The sequence below is a fragment of the Gossypium raimondii genome, chromosome 12 (genome assembly GCF_025698545.1).
Source record: "Gossypium raimondii isolate GPD5lz chromosome 12, ASM2569854v1, whole genome shotgun sequence".
NCBI classification, from domain to species: domain Eukaryota; kingdom Viridiplantae; phylum Streptophyta; class Magnoliopsida; order Malvales; family Malvaceae; genus Gossypium; species Gossypium raimondii.
The window spans coordinates 10230041-10256054 of record NC_068576.1 but is presented as its reverse complement, the minus strand read 5'-3'; the positions used below and the strand labels follow the sequence as shown (position 1 = coordinate 10256054).

The 26014-nt window shown below is 33.0% G+C and overlaps 2 protein-coding genes and 1 long non-coding RNA gene across 3 annotated transcripts; 1 reads left to right on the top strand and 2 right to left on the bottom strand.

Moving 5' to 3' along the window:
• Positions 1-2943: 2943 nt before the first annotated feature.
• On the top strand, positions 2944-3888 carry LOC105763226 (uncharacterized). Its single transcript, XR_001124130.2, has 2 exons — positions 2944-3191; positions 3457-3888. It is a non-coding gene; the product is annotated as an uncharacterized LOC105763226 (long non-coding RNA).
• A 4197-nt stretch (positions 3889-8085) lies between these two features.
• On the bottom strand, positions 8086-8757 carry LOC105763224 (GDP-mannose 4,6 dehydratase 1-like). Its single transcript, XM_052625184.1, has one exon. It carries the CDS (start codon positions 8755-8757, stop codon positions 8086-8088), a length of 672 nt encoding a protein of 223 aa, XP_052481144.1.
• Positions 8758-20576: 11819 nt separating this feature from the next.
• LOC105763223 (peptide methionine sulfoxide reductase A5) lies at positions 20577-22226 on the bottom strand. Its single transcript, XM_012581353.2, has 4 exons — positions 21893-22226; positions 21695-21807; positions 21453-21597; positions 20577-21097 (listed from the first exon to the last, which is right to left on the bottom strand). The coding sequence occupies exons 1-4, from the start codon at positions 22187-22189 to the stop codon at positions 20900-20902; spliced, it is 753 nt and encodes a 250-aa protein (XP_012436807.1). The 5' UTR covers positions 22190-22226; the 3' UTR covers positions 20577-20899.
• Positions 22227-26014: the final 3788 nt, after the last annotated feature.

The following is a 26014-nucleotide window of genomic DNA, read 5'->3' as shown; positions in this document are numbered from 1 at the left end:
AATTGAAATGTAATTTCATTATATGTGTAATATTTTCTAGATTGGAAATTTGAAAATGTGATTACATCACTTATTCCAATTTTATTTGTTGAATAATTGTTGATGTTTGTATATCTTCTATTCTAGTGTTTCTAGAATTTCTACTTGGTTCTGTAGGAAAATAGGAAAATGAACTGCTTTCATTCCTATTGGTGTAGAACTTGTACTTATATTATCCTCTTCTTCCTCTATTGAAGTATCTGAGGGTAAAATTATATTGTTGTCGAAACCATTTTTTGAAAACAAAAATTTAGTTGTCGACTTTTAAAAAAACAAAAAAATGGGAGTCGCCAACGATCCCTAATTGAGGTGTGATCGGCTCACCTTTAAAACAATTTTGGTCTACGAAATTTGAGAAACAGGTTCGGGAGTCAGTTACGCATGAGGAAGGGTTAGCACCCTCGCAACGCCCAAAATTGGTACCGAATTTGATTGTTTAATGTCTTGGTGTCAAAAATTTGAAAAGATTTTTAAAAGAAACTTAAATGCTGAAATCTAAAAAGGATAATCAATTGTTTAAGTCGGACGAGGAAATCGAAACTCAATACGTTAGAGTACAATTCCTCTATACCCCCAAATTTTGAATATCGCTTTTATTTTATAAGAAAATCTTCATCTCGAGAAAGCAATATGTCATGCCCAATACATTAGGACACAACAAGTTAAATTCCCAAAAAGGATTTTTACATTTATGCGTTTGAAAAAGACATGCTCGATTATTTAGGTTTAACAAGGAAAATTGGAACCCAATACGTTAGGGCTCGATCCTCTTGAAAATCTCAAATATCGAATATCGCATTATCTTGGAAGCCTTTGAACAAAAAATGGTTTTAATGCTTTGTCGAAACCAGATATATCTTCTTGTTTAAAAAAATGTTAATATACAACATAAAACAAATACTTTAATATGAATTATATATGTATATGTATTTACAAAATATGTATATATATAAGTACAATATATAATTAAATTTGAAAATATGTGTATGCATATATTAAAAAACTCATATAAGTATACATATAAAAGAAAATGAATGAAATATATAACAAAACTTATAATAATTTCAAAAAAATGTATGTATATATGTATGTGAAAATTGTGAAAATAAGATAAAAAAATATAAAAGTATGTATATGTATATATATATTTACAAAATAAAATGTATAGGTATATATATAGGTAAATCATGAAAATATGTATATATTTAAATACTTATATATTTACAATATGTATATAAAATAATGGAATATATAGAATAATAAAAATGTTTATAATAATTCAAAAATATAAAAAAATGTATATATATATATATATATGTTGACACCATTTTTTGATGAAAACGGGGTCGACTTGGGTTTTGAAAACGAAAACGGGAGTCGCCACCAATCCTTTTTAATAAGGTGTGATTGGATCACCTCGAAATGGATTGTTTTTAATAAACGGTTTGATTTTATTAAAACAACAAGTTTGGTCCACGAAATTCAGAAAAACGGGTTCAGGAGTCAGTTACGCACGAGGAAGGATTCGCACCCTCGATACGCCCAAAATTTGTACCTAGTTGATTACTTAATGTCTTAATGTCGAAAATTGAGAACTTTGAAGAATTTAAAAAAAATACGATCCTTATATTAAAACGTTGAAAATTTTCAAAAAAAGGGGCATATTTTACGTTAATCGAGAAAAGGCATCATATCCAGTAAGTTAGGACACAATGTCTCGAACTCCCGATATGTAAAAAATGCTTATTTAAAAGATATTTAACTATCTTGGATTAAAAGGGATCACGACCAGTAAGTTAGGACACGATCCTTTATAAATCCCGAGATCATTTAAAACTTGAGTTTGAAAAGATCCGTGCATTTAGATTTATCGAGAAAGTCGAAACCCAGTAAGTTAGGGCACAATTTTCTCGAATCCAAACACGAAATGCCATTTTTTAAAAATAAATAAATAAGTAAATTTTGTTATATCGAGTAAAATAAAACACAAAATCATAGTGAAAGCAAATTACATTTTTCATGCATGGCAAAACCATAATGAATATGAAAGTATAAAACGATACGAGCAATAGCAATCAATATAAACGGTCAAACTTACAACATATAAAATAACAAAATATAAAAACGAATAAAATTAAATCATTCATTCAAAATAATAACGAAAATGAAATAAATAAGTAACAAATACAATTAAATATAAAAGATATATATAGACATAAACTAAAATATGTATATACATAAATTAACAAAGTATATAAAGTATTTAAATATATAAAAGAAAAAATAAATATGTATATATTTATGAAAATGAAAATATATATATAGATATGTATATAAGTTGTAAAAAATATAAAAATATATAAGTATATATACATATATGTTACAAAAATAATGTATATATATCATAAAAATATATGCACGTATATATACATATACCGAAATTTTAATAAAATAAATATAAATAAGTAGGTAATAATAATAATAATAATAATAATAGGACAAAATCAAAACTGAAACGAAATCTCAGGGCTGAATTCAAAAATAAAATAGGGTAAGGGATCAAAATGTGAGGCGCGCGAAAAATAGAAGGGCCAATTAGGAAATTATTCCTATTAGTCGAACGGCGCTGTTCTGCCAAGGCCCAGGCGCATGGTTCCTGGACCAAATTGAAACGGATGCGAAAATTTGTGGTCAAAATTGCAAATATGAGAAAACTTCCTTGAAAGCGCTTCAAAATAAGAGGGACTAATTGCGCAAATATCCTCCTTTTAGAAAACGCGCTGATCCTCCCCTCGGGTCGGGTCACCGCGCGGGTCAAGGGGGCCTAAAACGGCGCCGTTTTGTAACCTTTATTTAAATCAAATTTTTTTAAAAAATTCATTCTTTCATTGTTTCAGAAAAAAAATTTCAGAGGGAAAAAAGAATCCCCTCAGCCCCCCTTTTCTCTTGGCCGAACGGGCCACCATTTACCCCGCCACATGCGGTGGTCGGAGGCTCCAAACGGTCGATTTTTAACCCCGTTTTAGGGACTGACTGAAGGCCGGGCTTCAGAGCCGTAGCGTCGAGGAGCAAAACCCCGAACGTCGCCTTCATGGTCCGATTTCGGTAGCCCGAAATGGAACTCTGACGACGGCGCAAGCGGAGCGGTTCAGGTACCCCGTTCTTTTTCTTTCCCTTTTAAGCCGTTTCTTTGTTTGTAGATGTAGAGAAGAAAAAAATAAATAAATAAAAACAAATCTGAAATGGGAGAACGCAAATCACCTTCAATATTTCTCTTGTTTTTATTATCTTTGTTTGCTAATATTTTGTTACAAAATAGGAAGCCAAGAAACTCAAATTACATTTTTTCTTGGCTTTTATAGCCAAATGCTGCTGTTTCTATTGCCCTCTTTTCTTTGTTTGTTTCTCTTTTTGCAGGTAACGGCGCAAGTGGGGGGTGGCCGACGTGACATTGGCGGTGGCGGCGTGTTGTTGGCGGCGGTGGCAGAGAGAGCCAAAAGGTCAAAAGGCTAGGGGGAGGCAGCGCCTAGGGTTTCAGTTTCTGAAACCCTAGGCAGATATTTTTTGAAATCGGGCCTGGGCTAAGTGGGCTTCGGGTCTGGGTTAGATTAATTATAATTGGGCTGGTAGCTGGGTTAGGTTTAGGTGGGCTTTGGGTATTTATTGGGTTAGTGTTGGGTTTGGTTATTGGGTAATGGGCCTCGGGCAAAATTTGGGCTGTACATATACTATAGAAAAATGTGTATTTTGAATTGTAAAATATGGGAAACATGTGTGTATTCTAAAATGTGTATGCATACATATATACGTTTGTAAAAAAATTATGAATAATATAAAAAATATATAAAACATACGTATATACATATTTACAAAAGTAAAAAATTTGAAACTAAAATATAAAAGTATATATATATAAAAGTTAGGAAATAAAAAATATATGTATAAAATATATACAGGTATACGTATACTATATAAAAGAAATGCATATATACATATATATTATAAAAATAATGCGTGTATACTATATAAAAATGCATATATATATTATATAAAAAAACAATGCGTGTGTATGAATATAGAAATAATAATAATAATAATGATAATAAATAATATAATAATAAATAATGGAAATAGCTCAAAATGGACTAAATTGAACTAAAAACGAAAAAAAATGGGGCAGATTTGAAATAACTTAAAAGATAGGACTAATTTGAATGCGCGAACTATAATGGAGGACCAAAAGGGAAATATTCCCTGCCTTCCTAAACGCTGTGTATCCCTGGATTAGAACGTCACACGGGTAAAATATTTGGGCCAAATTTTTAAAAAAATCTACGGACTTGATTAAAACGCTTCGCAAAAGGGAGGGCCTAACTGCGCAAATTTACCATTTAGGCCAGAACGTACGGACCTTGCTTGCTGGTCGGGTCGACGCGCGGATCTGGCCACTAAAATGGCGCCGTTTACCTCTGTTATTTAAAACAATTTTCTTTAAAATGTTTGCAGCAGAAAGAAAAAAAGAAAATAAATAAAAAAAACAAAAGCTCTTTGCTAGGGTTTTCAACCCTAGCCCCTAATGCCACCGTTCACCTATGCCAACACTCCGATTGCGACGGAGATGGCCTCAATTCGACGACTCCGGCGAAAAAAAGGTAAGATCCCTTTCCCCCCGTTCTTTATACTTTGAGCAAAAAATAAAAAACGGAAAGAATAATCTAAAAAAACGATGAACACCGAAGCGAGTACAACGAAAAAAGTTCACCTTTATATTCAAAAACTTTGTATCTCTCTTTAATCTTTCTCTGTATTTTTTCGTCTCCCTAATACAAAACAAAACGGCCTTTTTATAGCCCCTAAATTGATTTCTTTTTTGTGTTTTTCACTATATTTTCTCTGATGGACTCTTTGAGTCCGTGTTTGCAGGTGTTCGTGGAGCGCAAGTAGAGGAGGCCCTCCGAGTCCTGCGGCGGTTGGGGTCTATTGGTGGTTGCTAAGGAATATGCGGCTAGGGTTTTCTGCTATATCCTTTGTGTTTTTTAGGCTAGCAGATTAGGGTTAGCATTTTGGGCCTTATTGGGCCGAATTATTTGGGCTATGTAAATGGTTTTTTTAGCCAGGCCAAAATTGGCCTATTACAATTGTCATTTATTTTTGTTATAGCAGTATTTTTAAAATATAATTTATTTCCAGACGACATGTACTCTATAGTACTTATAGGTTTAGAAATACTTGCACTACTTATTTTTTCTATCCTCCAGTCTTTTGGTATTGATAGATCTCTTAAATGTAATAATTTTGGTTGTACTTCAAGAGTAAATTTATTAGGTTCAAAGAGTTCTATAATTTTATTATTAATCTCCTTGATTTCTACTTACATTGTATTTGTATATTCATTAATAGAAGTCTAATTTATTGCTAGATCTTCGCTAAATCATTAATTTCAGAATTTTTATCTAATTCTTAAACATAAACACTCTTCTATTAGAAGATCCGTAATAGATATAAAGCAATTTGATTTAACTTTAAATCCTATTACACTTGTATGTAAGTTTGATTGAATTCTTTTAATAAGTGCTTTTATTGGATTTTCAAATATTTTATCTAACAAAAGTGCTATTATAGGTATATCATGATCTTTTCTAAATAAATCTCTAACAGTTATCATTATTATTCCTAAATGTATATATCTAACTTGAGGATATTTCTTTTAATCCTCTTAATTTTATCTTTAGTAAATAATGGGATTTTGTTAATCCCCTCTAGTATCTTTTACTATTGTATTACCACTTATTTTTCTATATGTCTTTGACTCCATATTTTGAATTTAGATATTTTATATATTTCTTCTTTAGAAATATGACTTTTATTTATTTTTCTATCATTTCATCGAAAAGTCTTTTTCTTCTCCAATTAAATTTCTTAAATTTATATCTTGTTGTTCATTTTAGGAATTTCTTCTAATTGATTATTAGAACTACTTCCTATATTAAACATTAAATATATATTCTTCTTTATCTCAGTATAAGAATCTATTTCGATATTAATTCATATAATATTTCTTGAGATTTATATCCTCTTTGAACATATTTCTAAGTCTTGTTCTTCAAGTGTTTTAATCATTTTCTTTGCACTTTTCCTTTATTAAGACAATTTGGTGCTATGTGACCTTCTCCATCACATATAAAACATTTACAAATTTCTTTTTAGGTTTTTAGAAGTTTTCTTCTAACAAATCTTTTCTTTTATTATAACCAGATATATTTTTATTTCCGGTTTCCATGTAACTAGTTTATACCTTCTAATTTTCTTTTTATATCTTTTATAAGTGTTAGGACTTATTGGTTTACATCCAAATTCCATTCATTTTCTAAAATTATTGTACAATATTTAGTACTTAATTTATGCTTAACTTGTTTACAAGCTTTACTTTGTAAACAATGTAAAGTTATTCTTTATTTTGCAAAATTTATTCTATTTCCTATAGACTCTATATTTTTTATGGTACTCAGCTATTTTACTATGTTTTTCTAAATAAAAAAAACATATTTTCTTATACACATCTATCTCATGGTGGTGGTAATTTATGAAAATATTGGTTTTCCAAAATTTTATATTTTCATTTTAGTTTTGATATTCATGAAGAAATTTTTAGAAAATTCCTCTAAATATCTAATATCACATAATTTAATTTTTGACAAGATATAACTAGATATATTATCTTGATCTTTTTATCAAAATATCCACAAAATTCTATTTTTAGAATAAAAGTTAATCCTTTTAAAAGATCTTTGAGAGTTCCTATTTGGTTGATTAACTGCCCTTTTTGTTCTTTTCCTTTATCAGATTCTTCTCATCTTCTTAGAAATTGTACAACATCTCCTTGAAATGTTCCAACGAGATAATTTAAATTTTTTTCTTTTGACCACATATTGTTATTGTTTACAACAATAATCATAGATTATGCCCAGTCATCTATGGTTTTTTCATAGTCTGCTATAGAATATTAGTTAAGTCTAAATATATTCCTCATTGAGCAACATTTCTTTTATTTAGATCATCTATTCTATGTGGAACTGGTTGAGTAGATGATTCCTTTGGATTTTCGTGTTTTATTTCATTTGTAGCTATAGTTTCTATTTTATTACCCAAAATTCTAGTTGTATTTTCAACTTTTTCAAAATCTTTATTAAAAGATCTCGATAATCATCATTTTAAAGATCGACTCTATTTTTCTTTTTCATAAGGATCTGTTTGATCAAGATCCATAGGTTTTGTATTTCTATATTTTCGTCTTCATCTGTTAAAGTATTTTCTTCATCAAATTTATAACTAGTAACTTTTAGGTCTTCTAGATTTATATAATTATCGAATTACTAGAACTACTACATCGTAGTGTCATAGTTTAACATATAATGATAGTTAAATAAAGTAAATAAATCTTTATGTTTTTCATAAAGTTGTTCTATTAGTTTTAAATATTCAACTCTTTCATTTTTGTCCGAACTTTTAGTAAATTTATATTTCCAATGTTCTATAAGTTGTTTATAGGATTGGAAGTCATATTCTTATTGATGAGTATATTATATTTTTCATGTTTTTATGTTTTTATTTGTAGAAGATGATTTTTCCAAGAAGTATCTTCTTCCTCGCATAAAGTTAATATTATATTACTATTTCCATAATATAAAGGTCCTAAATCTACCTCTTGTTTTATATTTTTATTAATAAGAATTTGTTCTAATTTATTGTTAACATTAGATAATATTTCTTCGTTTATTTCATAATTATTTATCTTAAAACTCATATATCTCATTATTTTGTCTTTCTATTGCCGTTTATGTCATGTGAGACTTTAAACCTTTAAGAGTAAAGATAAATTTCATGTAAAAACAGATTATCTATATAAAGATAAAATTTATAATCATACTATACATATGGACTCTAAAAATAAAAATAATATTTCAACTCTGAGTAAATAAAAATATTTGTATTAATTTAAATGATTTAGAAACTAGAAATAATATTTTTGCAAATATTTAGGCTTTTTCAGAATATTGCTTTACTTGAATCACCTTTCAAATTATCCACCTCGGCCGGCCTAAAATACCACTTATCAATCACCACATGATCTTTCCACTTCAACCCAACATAACTGAATGCCACTTCTAGAAACTCCTCCACCGTATGCAACTCCTCTGTTGCCACCACGTAATCATCGGGCTTCTCTTGTTGCAGCATCATCCACATAGCTTCCACGTAATCCCCGACAAAACCCCAGTCCCTAGAAGCTTGTAGATTCCCCAAAAACAACTTGCTCTGTAACCCAATCTTTATCCTGCCAACGACCTGAGTAATTTTCCGGGTCACGAAATTCTCTCCTCTCATCGGTGACTCGTGATTAAACAGAATACCGTTACTGGCGAAAATCCTGTACGCTCCCCTGTAATTGACAGTGTACCAATGCGCAGCGCATTTGGAAGCCGCGTATGGAGATCTGGGGTGAAACGGGGAAGCTTCAGATTGAGGCGGAGGAGTGGATCCGAACATTTCTGACGATCCAGCTTGGTAATACTTGATATGGGTCCGACCCGTGTCGGCAATGGGACCGAACGGCTTCCAACAAACGGAGGGCTCCCGTAGCCACCACGTCGGCAGTGTAATCAGGGATTTCAAAAGAGATGGCTTGGTGGGATTGGGCAGCCAGATTGTAAACTTCATTGGGTCGGATAGTGTCGAGCCAACGACGAAGAGAGGAAGCGTCAGTGAGGTCAGCGTAATGGAGCTTCATCCGAGCCTTGTGGGCGTTGTGGGGGTCGATGTAGGTGTGGGGTTTTTTTTACCCAAATAGTATAGAAAAAAAATACTGAAATAGGATCTCAGAAAAAAAATTTACCAAAATAGGTTACTTTTTCATTAGAGCCTATTAGATAGACGCCAATGAATAAAATAATAATAAATCTTTTTTTAATAAAATATAATTTTATACTTTTCCGGGTTAATATATAATCCGTATAATACATAGTATTGGCGCCTATCTGGGAGGCGCCAATGGTGGTGCCTACCTAAGAGGCGCCAATGGTGGTGCCTACCTGGGAGGCGCCAATGGTGGTGCCATTCTGAGAGGCGCCAATGCTGTTATTTTTCCCTATAAATACCCCCAATACAGACATAAATTTTACTCCAAAAATGAAAGAAATAATAAGGAAGGAAGGAAAAGAAAAGAAGGAAGGAAAAAAAAGAAAAAATTAGGTATTTTGGTTTTTCTTTTTAAATAGAATGTAGAGTATTGTTAGTAATTTTATTATTTGAAAGTTATTTTGTCATGTTATTAATTTTGTTAGCTTCTGAATGAAAAATTTTGCATTAAAATTATTATGTAATTTGTTTACATTTTGAAACTGTTTTAAGAAATTTGAAATTACTTTTCTGATCTAGTATTGAAAATGGAGAATCAGTTTTTTGTATGCGTTTATTTCGATGGAGAAATTTTGACAACAACTGTGGGATGTATATTTGAATGTCGCAAACAAGTAGCTAGGGGTGAGCAAAATTCGATTCGACTCGAAAAAATCGAAAAAAAATTCGAATTTCGAGTTAAACGAATCGAGTTATTCGAGTTAATTGAGTTATTCGAATCAACTCGAATTTTTTTTTCGAATTTCGAGTTCGAATCGAGTTGAGTTTTCGAATTCGAATAACTCGAATAATTCGAATAATTCGAATAATTCGAATATCAAACTATAATATTTTACAGTTTTACCCTAAACTCTCAAACTTTTTTACTTTTCCCTCAAAACTTTTACTCATTCCCACTTTTCCCCCAAAACTTTTACTCCCCTCCCCTCCCAACCCCCAATCTACTCAAAATACATTTCCCACCAAAATTTTACTCTTCCATTCATTTTTTTTCAAAATTTTACTCTCAAAAACCTTTAAAACTTTTTATTTTCCCCCAAAATTTTTACTCCATCCCACTTTTCTTCTAAAACTTTTATTCTCTTCCCATCCCACCTCCCATCTACCCCAAACCCTCCCCCCTCCAATTTTTTTTTTAATATTTTCCCTCCAAAATTTTACTCCCCCTATTTACTTTCCCTCAAACTTTTATTCCCCAAAATTTTTTATTTTCCCCCTAAACTTTTACTTCTCACCCTTTACTCTCAAATAAAAAATCAAAATTATCCAAAAAATCACTAAACATAAATAGTAATAATTTTATTTATATATACTATTTATATTATTAAATTAAATTTCACATTTTATATTATTTATATTATTGAATTGTTTAGTCATATTGAATATTTATATTAAAATTGAATTCTTAATTATGCCATAAAATATTCGTGTTAAAATTTTATATTGGTATCAATTTCAAATTTTATTTTTAAAATAAATTTTATTAAAAAATCATATTTTTATATTTAATATATTTTTAATTCCAAAATACATAGTGACAAGAATCCGAAGATAATTGAAACAACTAAGCAAACAAATAAGCTAACCAGTATATAAAAAATTAATAAATAAATTATGAGGTGATGAAAGTTAATAAAAAATTTGATTAAGGTGGACAAATTTTATTATGATGGGTGACAATGGTTACAAGGACCTAAAATTATTTTTTAAAATTTAACTCGAACAAATATATTCGATTCGATTCGATTCGAATTCCATCTCACTCGACTCGATTCGAGAAAACTTCAAATAAAGTTAGGATGATAAAATGAGATTCGAAAACTCGATTAACTCGAAAATTTTCGATTCGATTCGATTCGATCGAATGCTCACCCCTACAAGTAGCAATGAGATTTGATAGAAATATCTCGTTTGATGATATGAAGGAAAAAAATAGTGAAAAAATTTATAAACGTTGTGGGAGAAGGATATCAAAAGTTTTCTACAAGTTTCCAGTTTCAACAGATCCAATAAAATTTACCGAAATGGAACTTGTAGACGATGAAGACGTGGAGACAATGGTCGCTCTTTATTGTGGGACTGCGAGTAACAAAAATGCACCGATTCGCTTATTTGTTTGAGTTAGCGATGTGGAGGGCAATCAAGATCCTACTCCATTAGGTGAAAAGATGGAGTTGAAGCGCGTGTATGGTGGTTCCAGATCGTATGTTGATAGTCAATCACCTATACATGGGATAAATATTGATCTTAATGCTGCAGCCGAGACTGATGCGGTTGGTGATGATGTATACTATAGTAGTGATCCTGTTGATTACGAAGTAGATAGTGAGAGTGATCCCGACGCAGACGAGGTCCCGGATGATATTGACGACGAAGGCGTGAATGAGGATGAAAACGTTAATGCGTCTTCAGTCGGAAACCAGATTCGTCGTATTGTGATACACAGTAATCTTGGGGCACACATGTCTTGAATAGACCCCGATGCAGCACAGGCAGCTGAGTTTCCGGAGTACCCTGAAATACCACATGCTTACCAAATGGGCGTATATTCTGATCCAGATGAGTTACGCGTGGGCCAGAGATTTGAAAGTAAGGAAGAATGCATGTTTGCGATTAAGCAGTATAGTATGAATATATCAGTAGATTACAAAGTCATCGAGTCTAAACCAACATTATATATTGGAGAGTGTTGGAGGTCGGCAAAAGGCTGCAATTGGCGCATACGAGCTGCATTTATGCATAAGTCGCAGATGTGGGAGATACGAAAATTTGTTGGGCCCCACACATGCACTTCAACACGTATGACAGAAGATCATCGAAAACTTGACTCCAAAACTATCTGTACATGCATCATGCCAATGGTGAAAGACATGCCGACCATTAAAGTTTCGGTACTGATTGCTGAAATACAAGCACGATTCTAGTATCGAGTATCATACCAGAAGGCATGGATAGCTAAACAGATGGCAATGGAGTAATTTTACGGAGATTTCTATGCATCGTACAATGAATTATAGGGATGGATAGCCGCCATGAGGGAACACGTGCCGGGGACTGTAATTGAGTTGCAGACACGATCTTATTTCGGGCCAAATGACCAATTACAATCGAGAAAAAGAATTTTCCATCGGATGTTCTGGACTTTTGATCAATGTGTGCGCGCATTTCCCCACTGCAAACCATTTGTGCAAGTAGATGGAACCTGGCTATATGGAAAATACACACAGATCTTACTTCTTGTGGTTGCTCAAGACGGCAACAGGAACGTACTCCCGATAGCATTTGCCATCGTCGATAAGGAGAACATGGAATCGTGAGAGTTCTTTTTTACTAACTTACGAAGGTATGTGATTAGCAATGATAATATTTGCATCATTTCCGATAGAGGGAAAGGATTAATTGCAGCCATTAGGCGTTCTGGTGTACCGTGGAGATCTGTTTATTGCATCCGGCACATCGCGGCTAACTTCCAGCGAGATTATAAGAATGCAGACTGGAAGAGACAAGTTGTGAGAATGGGTAAAGAATTACCTTATCTTTTAAATATAAGTTTTAATGTTTTAGAGTAATACTGTAACTTAAATTTTTTTTAATACATATGCAGCGTACGAGCTAGAGCCACACATTTTTCGCCAAAGAATGACCCGGCTTGAGAGTGACATGGGCTCAATGTTTTGACGAGGGCTTTCGTTATGGTCAAATGACTACAAACTTAGTAGAGGGGATTAACGCGATGTTATTAAAAACACGACATCTTCCAATTTCATCTGTCTTCTTGGCAATGTTCTACAGGTTGGCTACCTTGATACCAAGAATGGGTCAGCAGCAAGTGAACTAGATGGAGGCGGGACATGTCTTTGTCGAAGGCATTAGGGATGCAATGGTTGTAAACCGTCGAATGGCGAGGTCGATGACAGTAGAAGTATATTCACGACATAATGAAACGTTTCGAGTTACAGAGACCATCGGTTGTCAACCCAGTATACCACCTATGTCCTACGGAGTTGATCTCCGAAATAGACGGTGCGATTGCAGGAGGTTTCAAACACTTCATTTTTCATGTGCATACGTCGTGGCAGCTTGAGCTAAAGTTGGGCTCAATGTAGAACAATTTATCGATGAAGTCTACACCATCGAACGCACGTTGCGTGTATGGGAAAACGAGTTCCCCGTGCTTCCTGACCTATCTACTTGGGAGGTACCTCCGACGACCTTCGAGCTAGTCCCAGACATAAGGTTGCGTAGAAACACGAAGGTCGTCATAATCATCCGTAATCCATAACGAAATGGACATTAGGGAGAAATCTGACGGGAATTTGTGTGGCGTATGCAGATTACCCGGTCATAATCGGAGTAAATGCCCTCTCCGAAACTACCATGTTGGACAATCGTCTCAATCGGGTAGAAATTAATATGTACTTCATTACATAAATATGGTTTGAATCACAAAATTGTCTACAATTTGTTGCAGTTATGGAGACATTTTTAAACCATTATAATTTTATTTAGATAAGAACTATCATTACATAAATATGAGGTTGTTTATTACAAAAACCCTAAAATTGATGGTTTGATGGTGTGGTTCTAGGGGTATATTTTTGTGGAGCTCGACGCTCATGTTGTGGGCGATTACGGTTATCAACATTCTCCTCGACAGTATGTTGGGGTGTGTGAAACATAGATGAATAATCATATGTCTCAAATGCCATCGATGAACTTGATCCGGGAGGAGAGGAGTACGACGATGGATATTGGCCGGAAGGAGCGGAGTACTGAGGTGGATACGAGGCCACGAAATAGTCATCGCCCCCTAATTCTGGATGATAAGAACTATCCCTAGAATGTAGTTCTGGGTCTGGCTCTGGCTCCGGCTCTGGCTCTGGCTCTGGCTCTGGCTCCGGTGCATGATGCAGATCTCGAAGGAGTTGCGTAATTCGTGTCGTATACGGAGGGACTACAATCGACCGCCCACCAAACAAAAATGGTTTCCCTATCTCACAGTACCACTGTATATACTCTAACAAGGGCTGCAAATCCGGAGCACGATCCATCTGAGGTACCCTCCCGAACCGGTTGTTCCATATCATAATATATTCTTCGTGCACTTCTTCCCAATTATCTCCATACCTCCCCTTCTTGCTCATCCCATGGATCTCCCCCAATTGTACTGGTAGTGTCGGGATATACTGTATGCAACCGAACTGCTGGAGTACTCGATTGCCATGATACCACTCCACTACGTTAAATTGATAATGGGTGCGCTAATGCACCATAGGTTTGAGTGGACGTGGGTAGATGATGGCATAACTGCCATAATTTCCGGAGCAGAATACGACATCCAAATGAACTGCGCAGTTAATAACGTTGTTATATTAACACGGGTCGAGTGAGATAAAATAATAAAATTAATTTTATATTCGAAAAATTTACCCCCTCTCTAGCATAATTCTCAATCATTAGACGATATATCGGAACCGTCTGTGACTTTCCGATACCCGGATTACTACTCCACCTACGAAAACAAAAATGTTAGAATAATATAATATAGAAAAAGTCAACTAATTATTATAATGAGTAAAAATTCATCACCTATTAACGAGTGGAAATACATATGATTGATGACTAATGGATGCCAAGAATGGCATCTGGTAAAGTGCCCACGACTGCAGCAGTATGAGGCATCCGCCCATGTCAACCGCAGAAGGAGCAGTTGTCCGACAAAGTTCGCGATGACATGGCTAAAATCTACGGACCCCAACCGTATGAACGAGTGTTATGCAAATTGGATAATAAGGGTAAGTACATCAAGTGGACCTTACTGTCGTTTGCATCCGGCATGAGTACACCCCCTATAAGGTGCATAATGTAAGCTCGAACAGCCTGCATCACCTCCCATTCATTAGCAGTACTTGGCAAATGCTCAAAATTGGCATGTAGCCATGAAAATCTCAAACTGGTAAATTTCCCCTGACTTGGCAAGCGTCCAAGTAATTCATTGCAAATGGTAGCCGGCCTAGAGATTGAACTTACGCCCGTGACCGCATTCCCGTATATGGGAAGCCCGAGCTGTACTGCAACATCCTCTAGAGTGACGATACACTTTCCGCACGGCAGATGAAATGTGTGGGTCTTCGGACGCCATCGCTCGACTAAAGCGGAAATCAAGTCGTATCGCAGATCAAAAGTCCGAATCAATACCGCTGATCCGAACCCGGCTAACTCTAAGTATGGTATTAGGCATTCATCCGGTGAAACCCTACACTATTAACACGGCCCTCAATGCGCGATGCGGACCACGACAATATTAAATTAGCAAAATAGTTAATACAATATAATTTAATTCAACAAATAACATGAATATCAAAATAAATTTTATTACCATCTCATTAATAGTACTTGATATGTGATTATTATTATTAATTAGATAACCCATTTCCGCAAATCGCAATAAAAAAATGAATTGATTAATTTGTTTCAAAAATCAATAATTATCGTTAAATAAATACAAAATCAAATAAAATTTAATTATATAAAAGTTACATTATATAAAAATTAAATGAGTTAACAACAACTATATGATTAAAAAGTCAGTTATAATTAAACTTTTAATAAAATAATTTTAATTTTTTATAATTAAACTTTTAATGAAATGATTTTTAATTTTTTATAAACTTTATATGTTAAACTCACCAAATACTAAACTAAACACAACAACTTATAGCTTAATCCTAAATTACTAATAAATTAAATTTTAAATAATTACAAACACAAAATTTATAACATAATCCCAAATTACAAACAAATTAATTATAAAATAATTACAATATTCATACAAAAATTACAATATTACAATATATCCCCACATTACAATATTCATACAAAATTACAATATTACAATATTCATACAAAAAATTGCAATATTCATACAAAATTATAATATTACAATATTCATACAAAAAATATAATATTCATACAAAATTACAAAATTACAAAATTCATACAAAAAATTGTAATATTCATACAAAACTATAATATTACAATATTCATACAAAAATTTATAATATTCATACAAAATTACAATATTCATACAAAAATTACTAATCCAAAACTATAAATACAAATTTAATTATAAAATAATTACAATATTCATACAAAAATTACTAATCCAAAACTATAAATACAAATTTAATTATAAAATAATTACAATATTCATACAACATTACAATATTCATAAAAAATATAATATTCATACAAAAAGTTAAAATATTCATTCAAAATTCTAATCTAAACTATAAACACTAAATATAGATAATTAATAATTAATAATTAATAACAAAAATTCACAATATTTTCTAAAATATATCCTAAAAATTCACAAACTATAAACCTTTTAAATTATAAACAAAATTATTTATTAAAAAATACATTATCTTTTTTTTTCTTCTTCTTCTTCTTCTTCTTCTTCTTCTTCTCTTCTCTTCTTCTCCTTTCTCTTTTTTTTTTCTACCGTGTATGCGTTTGGGACCATTTGCTATTACTTATAGCCAAAATAAAAAAGCATGAAGGACAATTCATTAGCAAAGAAGAAGAAGATGCGAGGTCGCAACTGTGGATTCAAATAGCGGGCGATATCGAATAACGGCCGTTATATAGCGATAGCGGCACCGTCAAACCGCTTTTGCTGAAAAATAGCGGTGTGAAGCGGAGTCACGCCAATAGCGGTGGGTCACGGCCGCAACTTAACGGTAACGGCCAATTGCGGCAATAACGGGCGCTATTCCGTTATTTTCCGTTCTGATGAAATTAAAAAAAGTCATCCTCAAACAAAAATTGATGAAATAAGTGAAAACAAAAGGGAATATATTCCCCTACCGCAAAGTGCAAAATCGAGAGCTTTTAATAAAAAAAAGTAAAAGAAGTCAAAGAAACAAAAAAGTAATCAAAACTCAAAAGCAATAGAAAAGAAATATGAAATTACATTTCTTATATATGGGCAAACAACAAGCGAGATGAAAGCAAGGAGCCGAGCCGATTGCCGAGGACTTGAATCAAAAGCAAACCCATCTATTTCCTCTTGAAGTACTTCTAGGTTTCTTCCAGTTCTTTCTCAGCCCTTCTAAGTTCTAAGCCAGTATTCCTTTACCTGGTTTTTCACACTTTCAAGTTTCAACAGCAGTAGAGATTCGGCCATTTTTGTTGATAGTCTGATAAGTTGGAGGCTTGGAGCCTTGGAGGCTACTGGTTAGGGTTAGGGAATAGAAAGAATCGTTTCATTTTCTTTTAATTTTTCTGTTTTTGTTTTGGTTTGTGGCTTTATTGGCAATTGGCATGCTGCTCTGTTTTGTTTCTTCTTTGACTCTTGTTTTACTCATTAATTAGGGGCAGCCACCGTCCATTTTAACCACTAGAAAATAGGCATGTAAATTGTGCTTTTATCCACCTGTCCATTGTTAAAAATTGTTTTAAAATAATTATTTTAAAATTTCTTTATTAAATTTAAAAATATATATATAAATTTCTGGACACAATTTTAATATGACATGGACTTTATATATAAAGTTGTGTTCTCATATCATATTAATAAAAATTATAAGTGCTAGAAAACACTCTAAAAATCATTAAAAGTGAATTTTTATAATTATAATTATAATTACTATGTTTTACAATAAGTTGTACGAATTTGAAAAAAATTCGCGATCGCGATACCCGCAGTGACCGCAATAGCGTCCGTTATGTCCGCGACCGCGACAAAAGCAACGCGACCGAAAACGCGACCGCGACCGCAATTTAAATCCCTGGCTGCAACGGTGGGCAGAGGGCACCATTGGCGCCTCTCCATCAGGCTCCTTCATTGGCGCCTACTTGACAGGCGCCACCCGACCCGACCGAATTTTGACCCGTATTTTATTAAAAAAATATTAAAAAAATATAAAATTATATTTTATTAAAAAAATTATTATTATTTTATTCATTGGCGCCTATCTAATAGGCTCCAATGAAAAAGTAACCTATTTTGGTAAATTTTTTTTCTAACATCCTATTTCAGTATTTTTTTTCTATACTATTTGTGTAAAAAACTCTAGATGTGGTTAATCCGCTGCGTGTTGAAGTTGGAAGAGCAGCGGATCAAGCCATGGACTTCGTAACCTTTGTTGAGGAGGAACTCGGTGAGGTATGAACCGTCTTGACCGGTGATGCCAATGATCAACGCGATCCTGCGGCCAGGAATTTCCTCGCCCCTGGAACTCTCATTTTCGCTCGCCATTTTGGAGTTCAAAATAGATAAAAAGGGAAGAAGACAGGGTTTCTGAGTTTCAGTGGTTTTAGCGATTAGTGGGTTGGTTTAGTAGGGGAGAAAGAGGATTAGGATACAATGGTCAACTACAATATCCTTGCGAGGTTAGCTAGAATATGATCCATTCTAAACCATCTATATATGTTTTTCTTTTTTATTAATATTATATTCTTTTTTGAGCCAAAACTATTTCCATTTTTGTTTTAAATAAAATCAATTTCATACGTACAAAATATAAGTTAAATTTAAATACACAAGTTTTATATATAATTAGATTATAACATATATGTAGAAATTATATTTACGGAAAATTTATATAAAGCTTTAATTAAAACGATAAAGTTAAATCGTTAAAGACTTGTACCCTCCACACTCGATTCAAATGGCGATTGTCACATTTCGTTGTTGGAGCAACTCAAACTATTTTCATTCATTTTCGTTGAAAACCTACCAATAAATGTGGTATAATTCATAAGCTTCAAGTTATACAAACGAAATACTTATATATGAGATCAAATGGGCCCACACAATAATCTAGGGTCATATGAGGTCAAACACGGAGTTAGGATACGAATCTTAATTTAAATTATTAAAATGGAAGGTTTTGGCTCAAGATAATGAAGTCTTCTCTATTTTAGACCCATAGTTTCAAAGTATATTGGATAAAGTAATCGAACAAAAATATAACAAAAGTGGAAATTTGAGTAAAATGTGTAGAGTATAGTGGTATATGCTTGAGAATGATAAATGATCACTATTGGTAACAACTGAATTATGGCTAAGTGTAAAAGTAAAATTGTACAAATAGATGTGATTATGTAAACTATGTCGAGAAGTGCTTTAACCTTAGTGAATATATGAAATGATTATCGAGTGTTAATGGAAATTGCTCGATAAGCTTTTAAAAAGTTTGAGAAGTGATTACTATATGAACCTTTGAAGTGGTCAAGTGATTAAAAATTGCTTTAGACTAAATAGAATAATTAAGATATAATTGGCATACTATGAATGTGCACATTTATTTGTTGAAGATAACGAAATATGTCTTATGGGATGGCACACAAGTACATGGTAACCATTTTTTCAGGGTGTTTGCATTGATGCGCTATTAGCACAATATGTGTCAGGGTATTCAATTGGAATCCCGAATATCCTATTTGCATTGTATGCATGTCTTGCTATACAAAGTAAAAGAGGGAATGATACGCTTTAAATGCGGGACTATTGACTAAAGAAGGTATATAGTGAAACAAGGGTGATGGGTTTTAAAATTCCAGCTTGTTGATGCAAGTTGATATCCTCCAAGCTCGTTCATGGCCAATATTCACGTTCTTGAATTAAGATTTTCAAGAATAGAAATCTGTTGATATTTGTCTAAGATTTGGTTTATTGATTTTCTTGGAACCAAAATTCGAAATCTTGATGGCCCTTAAGCTCGAACTCCATCCCTTAGTCACGAATTCTTGCACGAACACAATCAATTTAGCTCAGATTGCTTGGTCTTTGATCTTGCAATAAAGTCCATCACTTGAATGGGCTGGAATTTGAGCTTTGGTGCGTGCATCAACACCTCCAATGACATCCAGTTTACTCCAACAGAGGAGTTGGAAATCTTCTTGTCATGGATGAAAGCCCACTCTGGATATTGTTTAGCTTACAGCATTCATGCTACTGACAACACTTATTTTAACTTCTTATGCTGACTGCTTGGAAACACATGACGAGAACCTTGCTAAACTACACCTCCTACAGGAGATACTTATTCATGAAAATCAACACAGGTGAAGACAACTTCTGTCAACTGCAACAAGGAAGCAATCAAGTGAGACACTGGAAATATGAAACTCTGCTCTCAGATATCAGAATGCTAAAGGACAGGCCAGGATCCTCATTCCGTTCACAGCAAGTACAAGCTGGACATATATGCAACACCGAGCCAGACAAGCTGCTCAAGGGTTGCTTTCAGGGGTTGAATTGCATTTACCTGAATGGTAGTTTCAATTAAGAGCCTAACTGGCAGAATGTTGGAAGCTTTGAGTACTAAGAATGAAAAAAAGGTATAGGAAGGGTTATAAAGGAAAAAAGAATGACTGTTCCAATGGAGGAATTTTTTGCCTGTGAACTGACGTGAGGTTATTGCATCAAACGACCCTGGTCTACATAATTATTGAGACAGACCCTAAAAACATAGAATTTAATGCCTCAACAACAACTTGTCCCAAGCATTTATGTCATTGTCGTGTAATTTCAGAATATTCTAGGATACAATTTCCCAACACACTGAACTAATAGCATGCATATTAAAACCCTAAACTGATAAAGTAAATTTACTTAAATTTGACTTCACATCAATAAGAATAACTAACCTTTTGACATGAATAGCAAGAGAATTACACTGCAAATAAAACAAAACAAGAAAAGCTTTTGATGAGCTATTTTTATGCTTACGAAATAGATTGAACAATTAATACATCGAAAACGTAGGCTTTACTCTGCGAATTACTATAACATTCGACTTAATTAACCATCCAAACAATCAAATCTATGCTAAGCTCATCTAAGGTTAAAAAACCCACAAAATCGAGTTGCTCAGCCCGAAAAGGCACATACTGATTTCATTCATCCGAAGCACAACTCCAATGGTCTCAGCTATACCTCTCTTAAAACAGGCCAACCCCTCCTAATAATTCCATTGATCTTTGCATCAATCTGCTTTTGAATCCTTTGAGGGCAAAGCTCTGCAGCATAACCGTTAAGTTTTGCTGCTAGGTTAGACACCTCAAGTTCATCTTCGGGCAGGTTTCCTATCAGCTGTAGAAGCATCGGGTGGCGTTTGAGCTCAAATTTCTGCACATTGAACCAACATACCAGTCACTCATTTACCTATGAGAGCAACTCCTTTGACCTTCTAAATCTATCAAAAGGCTATAAAATTTGTTTCCCATCATCCAAATTCATATGGACATAGAAAACCCGGTCACTAATTTGGTTGCTAATTTGATAGATTAAATTTTTCATGCACATTAGTTCTCCATAATTACTAGGAGGCTCCTAATAATAAAAAGCTAGACAAGCATCTGATGGGACCAACATATTAAATCAGGTCCGATTTCAATTAAATCTAACAAATTCAACACAAACTGACGACTAAAAGAAGCTTGTGGATCATAAGATATAACAAAGAATACTCAGACACCCTCACCTGATGTTCAGGTTCTGCCGGATAAAATGATTCAAGTTGTTGAATTTGGGTTGTCAAAATGCTGCTCCGCGACTTGGTTTGTTCCCTTTCCTTGCTCATGGCAGCTAATCTAGCCTCTTCAGTCCCATTCGTAAAAATAATAGACCTGGTTGAATTGAGATAGGGAAGCTAGTCATCAAAAAGTAGGAAAATGAAGTAGTAAAATGGGTTCTTTTCTCTTATTTTCTGGTCATGACGGTTACCTGTACTGGGGACCTACATCAGGACCTTGGCCAAAAACCTGTCTTGGGTCATGGCTAGACCAAAAAACCTCCAGAAGTTGCCTGAAATTAATCTCCTTGGGATCATATTCAACCTGTTCACCATTCACATACCCTTATTCACAACAATCATTTCCCAAAACAAGATAATTTAAAAGGAGTGGAAGAGAAATAACGGACCATTACAGACTCGGCGTGGTCACCTAAGCTTCTGTATTCGGGATTGATTTTGGATCCGCCAGCATAACCAGAAGTAGTTCGAACGACACCGTTTAAGCACCCGAAGACAGCTTCCGATCTCCAGAAACTACCGAGGGCGAAAACCGCGGTTTTCAGAGACTGATCTGACAGTTCCCGAGGCGTGGTGGAGTCCCGATCTGGAATCCGAATACAAAATGCTTTGTCGGCACAGAATAGGGACAATGAAGCCAAGGTTAGGAAATTGAGGATGAGGAGATTCCTATCCGCTGAAGCCATTTCTTCCGAGATAGTGTAATGGAAACAATGACAATAAGAGAGGGAAATTGCGGGTCGATCAAGTAACCATGGGCACTGGACATGCATAAATTGGGCTCAACTTTGACAGGCCAAGGATCAACCCTCACCGCGAGAGTCTTTGGACGTGGCCCATTACAAAGTCCATTTTCATTTCAAAATTTCACCGACTCCACCTATTTATGTTTCAGAGATTCTAACAAAGAATTTGAGTTTAAGAGCTTAGGACAAGATGGACTCTAAGGATGAATAAAATCTGAAACTAGGATAAAATAAATAAAGAATAAACAAAAAAATTAGATGAATTATGTAATGAAGAACCAAGATTGATGATCTAATCGTGCTAATTAGATAAATTGAAGTTAGGAAAAAAACTTCACCAACAGCTGTTGAAAGAATGGAGTACACGAGAAACTTCCTTGCAATCATTTAAAAAAAAAGAAGCTATTTAGGAAAATGAGGAAACAAAAATGAGGTTTTAAGTTCTAAACTTAAGCTTATATGATTTCAATCCCTCATAATATGAACAAGTTCTATTAGGTTTACATATGTTTCTGAGTTTGTTTGAATGTCTTTTAAATGAACTTAATTCAATGTATTTTGGCACATTCAACATTTTCTTTTTACACTTTTTAAAATCCTCTGTCAATATATTTAGGGGGAGTTTGATGGTTCACATTGAAAATCTTTTGACATTTAGATATATGATTTTTTCGATTTGCTTGATATTAAGGTCATGGGTCACTTAAACAACTTTGATTTTATCTTTTCACAATTGTTTGAAATGTTCAAGTTGATCCAATACGTTTTTATCTTGTAATGATTCATAAAGCTTTTGATATGTAACGACCTGACTTTTGTCAATGTCGGAAAATATGGTTTCGAAATCTCATTTTCGTAAACCGAATTCCTTAAGATAAAATAGGAAGATATATAGAGTTAGTAAGAAAATAAATTAAAGATTTGTTAAGTAATTAAACAGAGAAAATCGCTAATTAAAACTTAGGAACTAAATTGTAAAACTTAGGTGTTGCTTGGAGGTTATCAAGGTTTCAGATGATGAAAAAAGTTATATGAATGAGTTTTAACGGTATCCCTATATCTTATAAGCAATGATTGTTGGGTTTTCATGTTGGATGTTTGGGATCTGGAGATCAAGCTACTGTTCGTGGGTGTAAGGTGAGTCCCTAAGCCGATTCTTGCTTGTATATTGTTCATGTGAGTGCTTCAATGAACGATGATTGAACTATGTAATCAAACTGGAAAAGTATGTAACAGCCAGATTTTGACCCTAATCGGATAAAGTTGTTTTGGAGACTACAAATCTGAGTCAAAAAATAATTTAAAATTTTTTTTGGTATTTGTAGTATGTGAATTACTATGTGTGAAAATTTCGTATGAAAATTTGATCGTTTGAGTCTCAATTTGATAAAAAGAGCTTAATCGCGCAAAATGAAAACTTAGGGGTTAAATCTAAAAGCATTTATTTGTTGTTGTCTTTTTAATCAGAAGGTTTAAAGATGCAATTTAACCACTATTTAGATAGTGGGTGGCTAAGGTCAAAACTAACCTTAATATATAAAGGTTATAATTATTTTTAATAAGGTTAAATCAGTAAATTAGTAAATTATTATAATACATAATAGTTAAAACATAAAATATAGTTTGTATCATCTTCTCTAGCCGAAATTGAGATGAAAGAAAGCCATTAAAATGCTTGAAGAAGGTTCGGCCATATCCTTGCTTAATTAAAGGTTTGTTTTTGTTCTGTTTTTGAAAATTTTTACGTTTTTGAGATCGTTGCTTTGTGTACTACAAGACCCATGCTTTAATTTTAGAACTTGGTGATGATTCTGTGATATGCCATTGATGAATGCTTGAGCTTTGTGATAGTTGATGATGAAATATGAAAGATATGTGAAAGATTAACATGTTTTGTCTTTGAATTTTTGGTGAAATTGAGTAATTAGGGCTAAATTGTGAAATTAAATTTTTGGGGGACTAAAATATGAAATAAACGAAATGTGTGGACTTGTATGAGCACTAGGAACATTCAGCCCTTGTATAGCGTGGGCAAATTTTGTGTTTTATGCAATAGGGACTAAATTACAAAAAGTGTAAATGTCAGGGGTAAAATGGTAATTTTCCCATTTATGTGTTTTTGGACTAAATTGAATGTAATAATATTTAATTTAGCTCATTTTGAATATATTTAGATCAAGAACCAAAGAAATCGGAGTTGGATCGGGGAAAAGCTAAAGTCGTCGACTAAATGTCCGGTTTTGATTTTTCACTATCTGAGGTAAATCTATTAGCTATTTAATGTTATTAAATCGGTATATATATGTAAATGTATTGTATTTTTTTTAACTTTAACTTAAAAGTATATTAATTGAAATAAAATAAAGTATGAATGATATACATGTATTATTAATGTTAGAATATATATATAGGTTTATACTTATATAAACCTTTAAATTTAGTTACAGATATAAATGGTATATAAGTATATACATGTATAAATTATTGGATTAATCAAAGATATGTATAAGATATATGTATATATATAAGGTTCAATGATTATATAAGTATATATATGTATAAACTCTTGGATTTGATTTGTGATATGTATGTTATAATTGTATATATATAGATTCGAATAAGCATGCAAATATACATTTATGTGTTGTGTATTGAATTTAGATATGTCATTATATAAGTATATGAGGATCAATTATGCATATATATATATGTATAAGTTCTTGTTTTGAAATTGAGTATGAATTTATACATTTATATGGTAGATTCAATATGTATAAATGTACATGTATAATTTCTTGAATTGAAATTAGGTATGGAATTATATATGTATACATGAGGTCGAATGTGAATGTATATGCGTATGTATAAGTTTTGTATTGAATTAATGGTATGAAATTATTAGCTTAGATTATTTTAATATGTTCAATATTAAATGTATATTATTTAAGTATATTATAAGTTAATAGTATGATAGTAGTAGTAGGATCCAAAATATAAGGTTATGTATAAATATGTTCGGTGGAATCATTAAGTTATGAAGCTGGAATTGATAATACAAATTAAATAAATATATATCCATGCTTTCAAAGAGAAAGATTATAAGTTTTGAGTTGAATTTTACGTATGGATTTATATCCATAAATAGTTCGAATACGAGATACAACTTATGTGAATTGAGATTTCAAGCTCAGTGCCTAGAAGGCTTATTGCCAGTGAGATAATTCAGACTCTATGTCTAGTAGGCTAGATGCCGGTGAAACAATTCAGACTTTATGTCTAGCAGGCTTGATGCCGGTGAAACATTTCAGACTTTATGTCTAGCAGGCTTGATGCCGGTGAAACATTTTGGACTTTAAGTCTAGCAGGCCAAAAGTCGGTGTACTGAATTAGGTTTTAAACCTAGCAGGCAAAGTATCGATGAATCTGTTTATATTACGTGTTTAAATATAATGGATATACGAATGAATTATGTCATATGAATTTGAAGAACATGTACATATATTCGGTCATTGGATGTTGATGAGCATATAAGCATTCGTTTATATATGTAATTGAAGGGCATATAAATATATATATATATTTGTTCTTATGCATTTGCTAAGTTTATATATATTCGATGTATGCATGTGATAATCTATATATATGCATTTGGTATATGCATTTAATAAGCATCTACGATACGGTGAAATGCATTTTGGTAAGTAGGAATATATTTGGTTAAATTTGTTTAAGGTATATGTATATATATACATTCGGTGATAATCT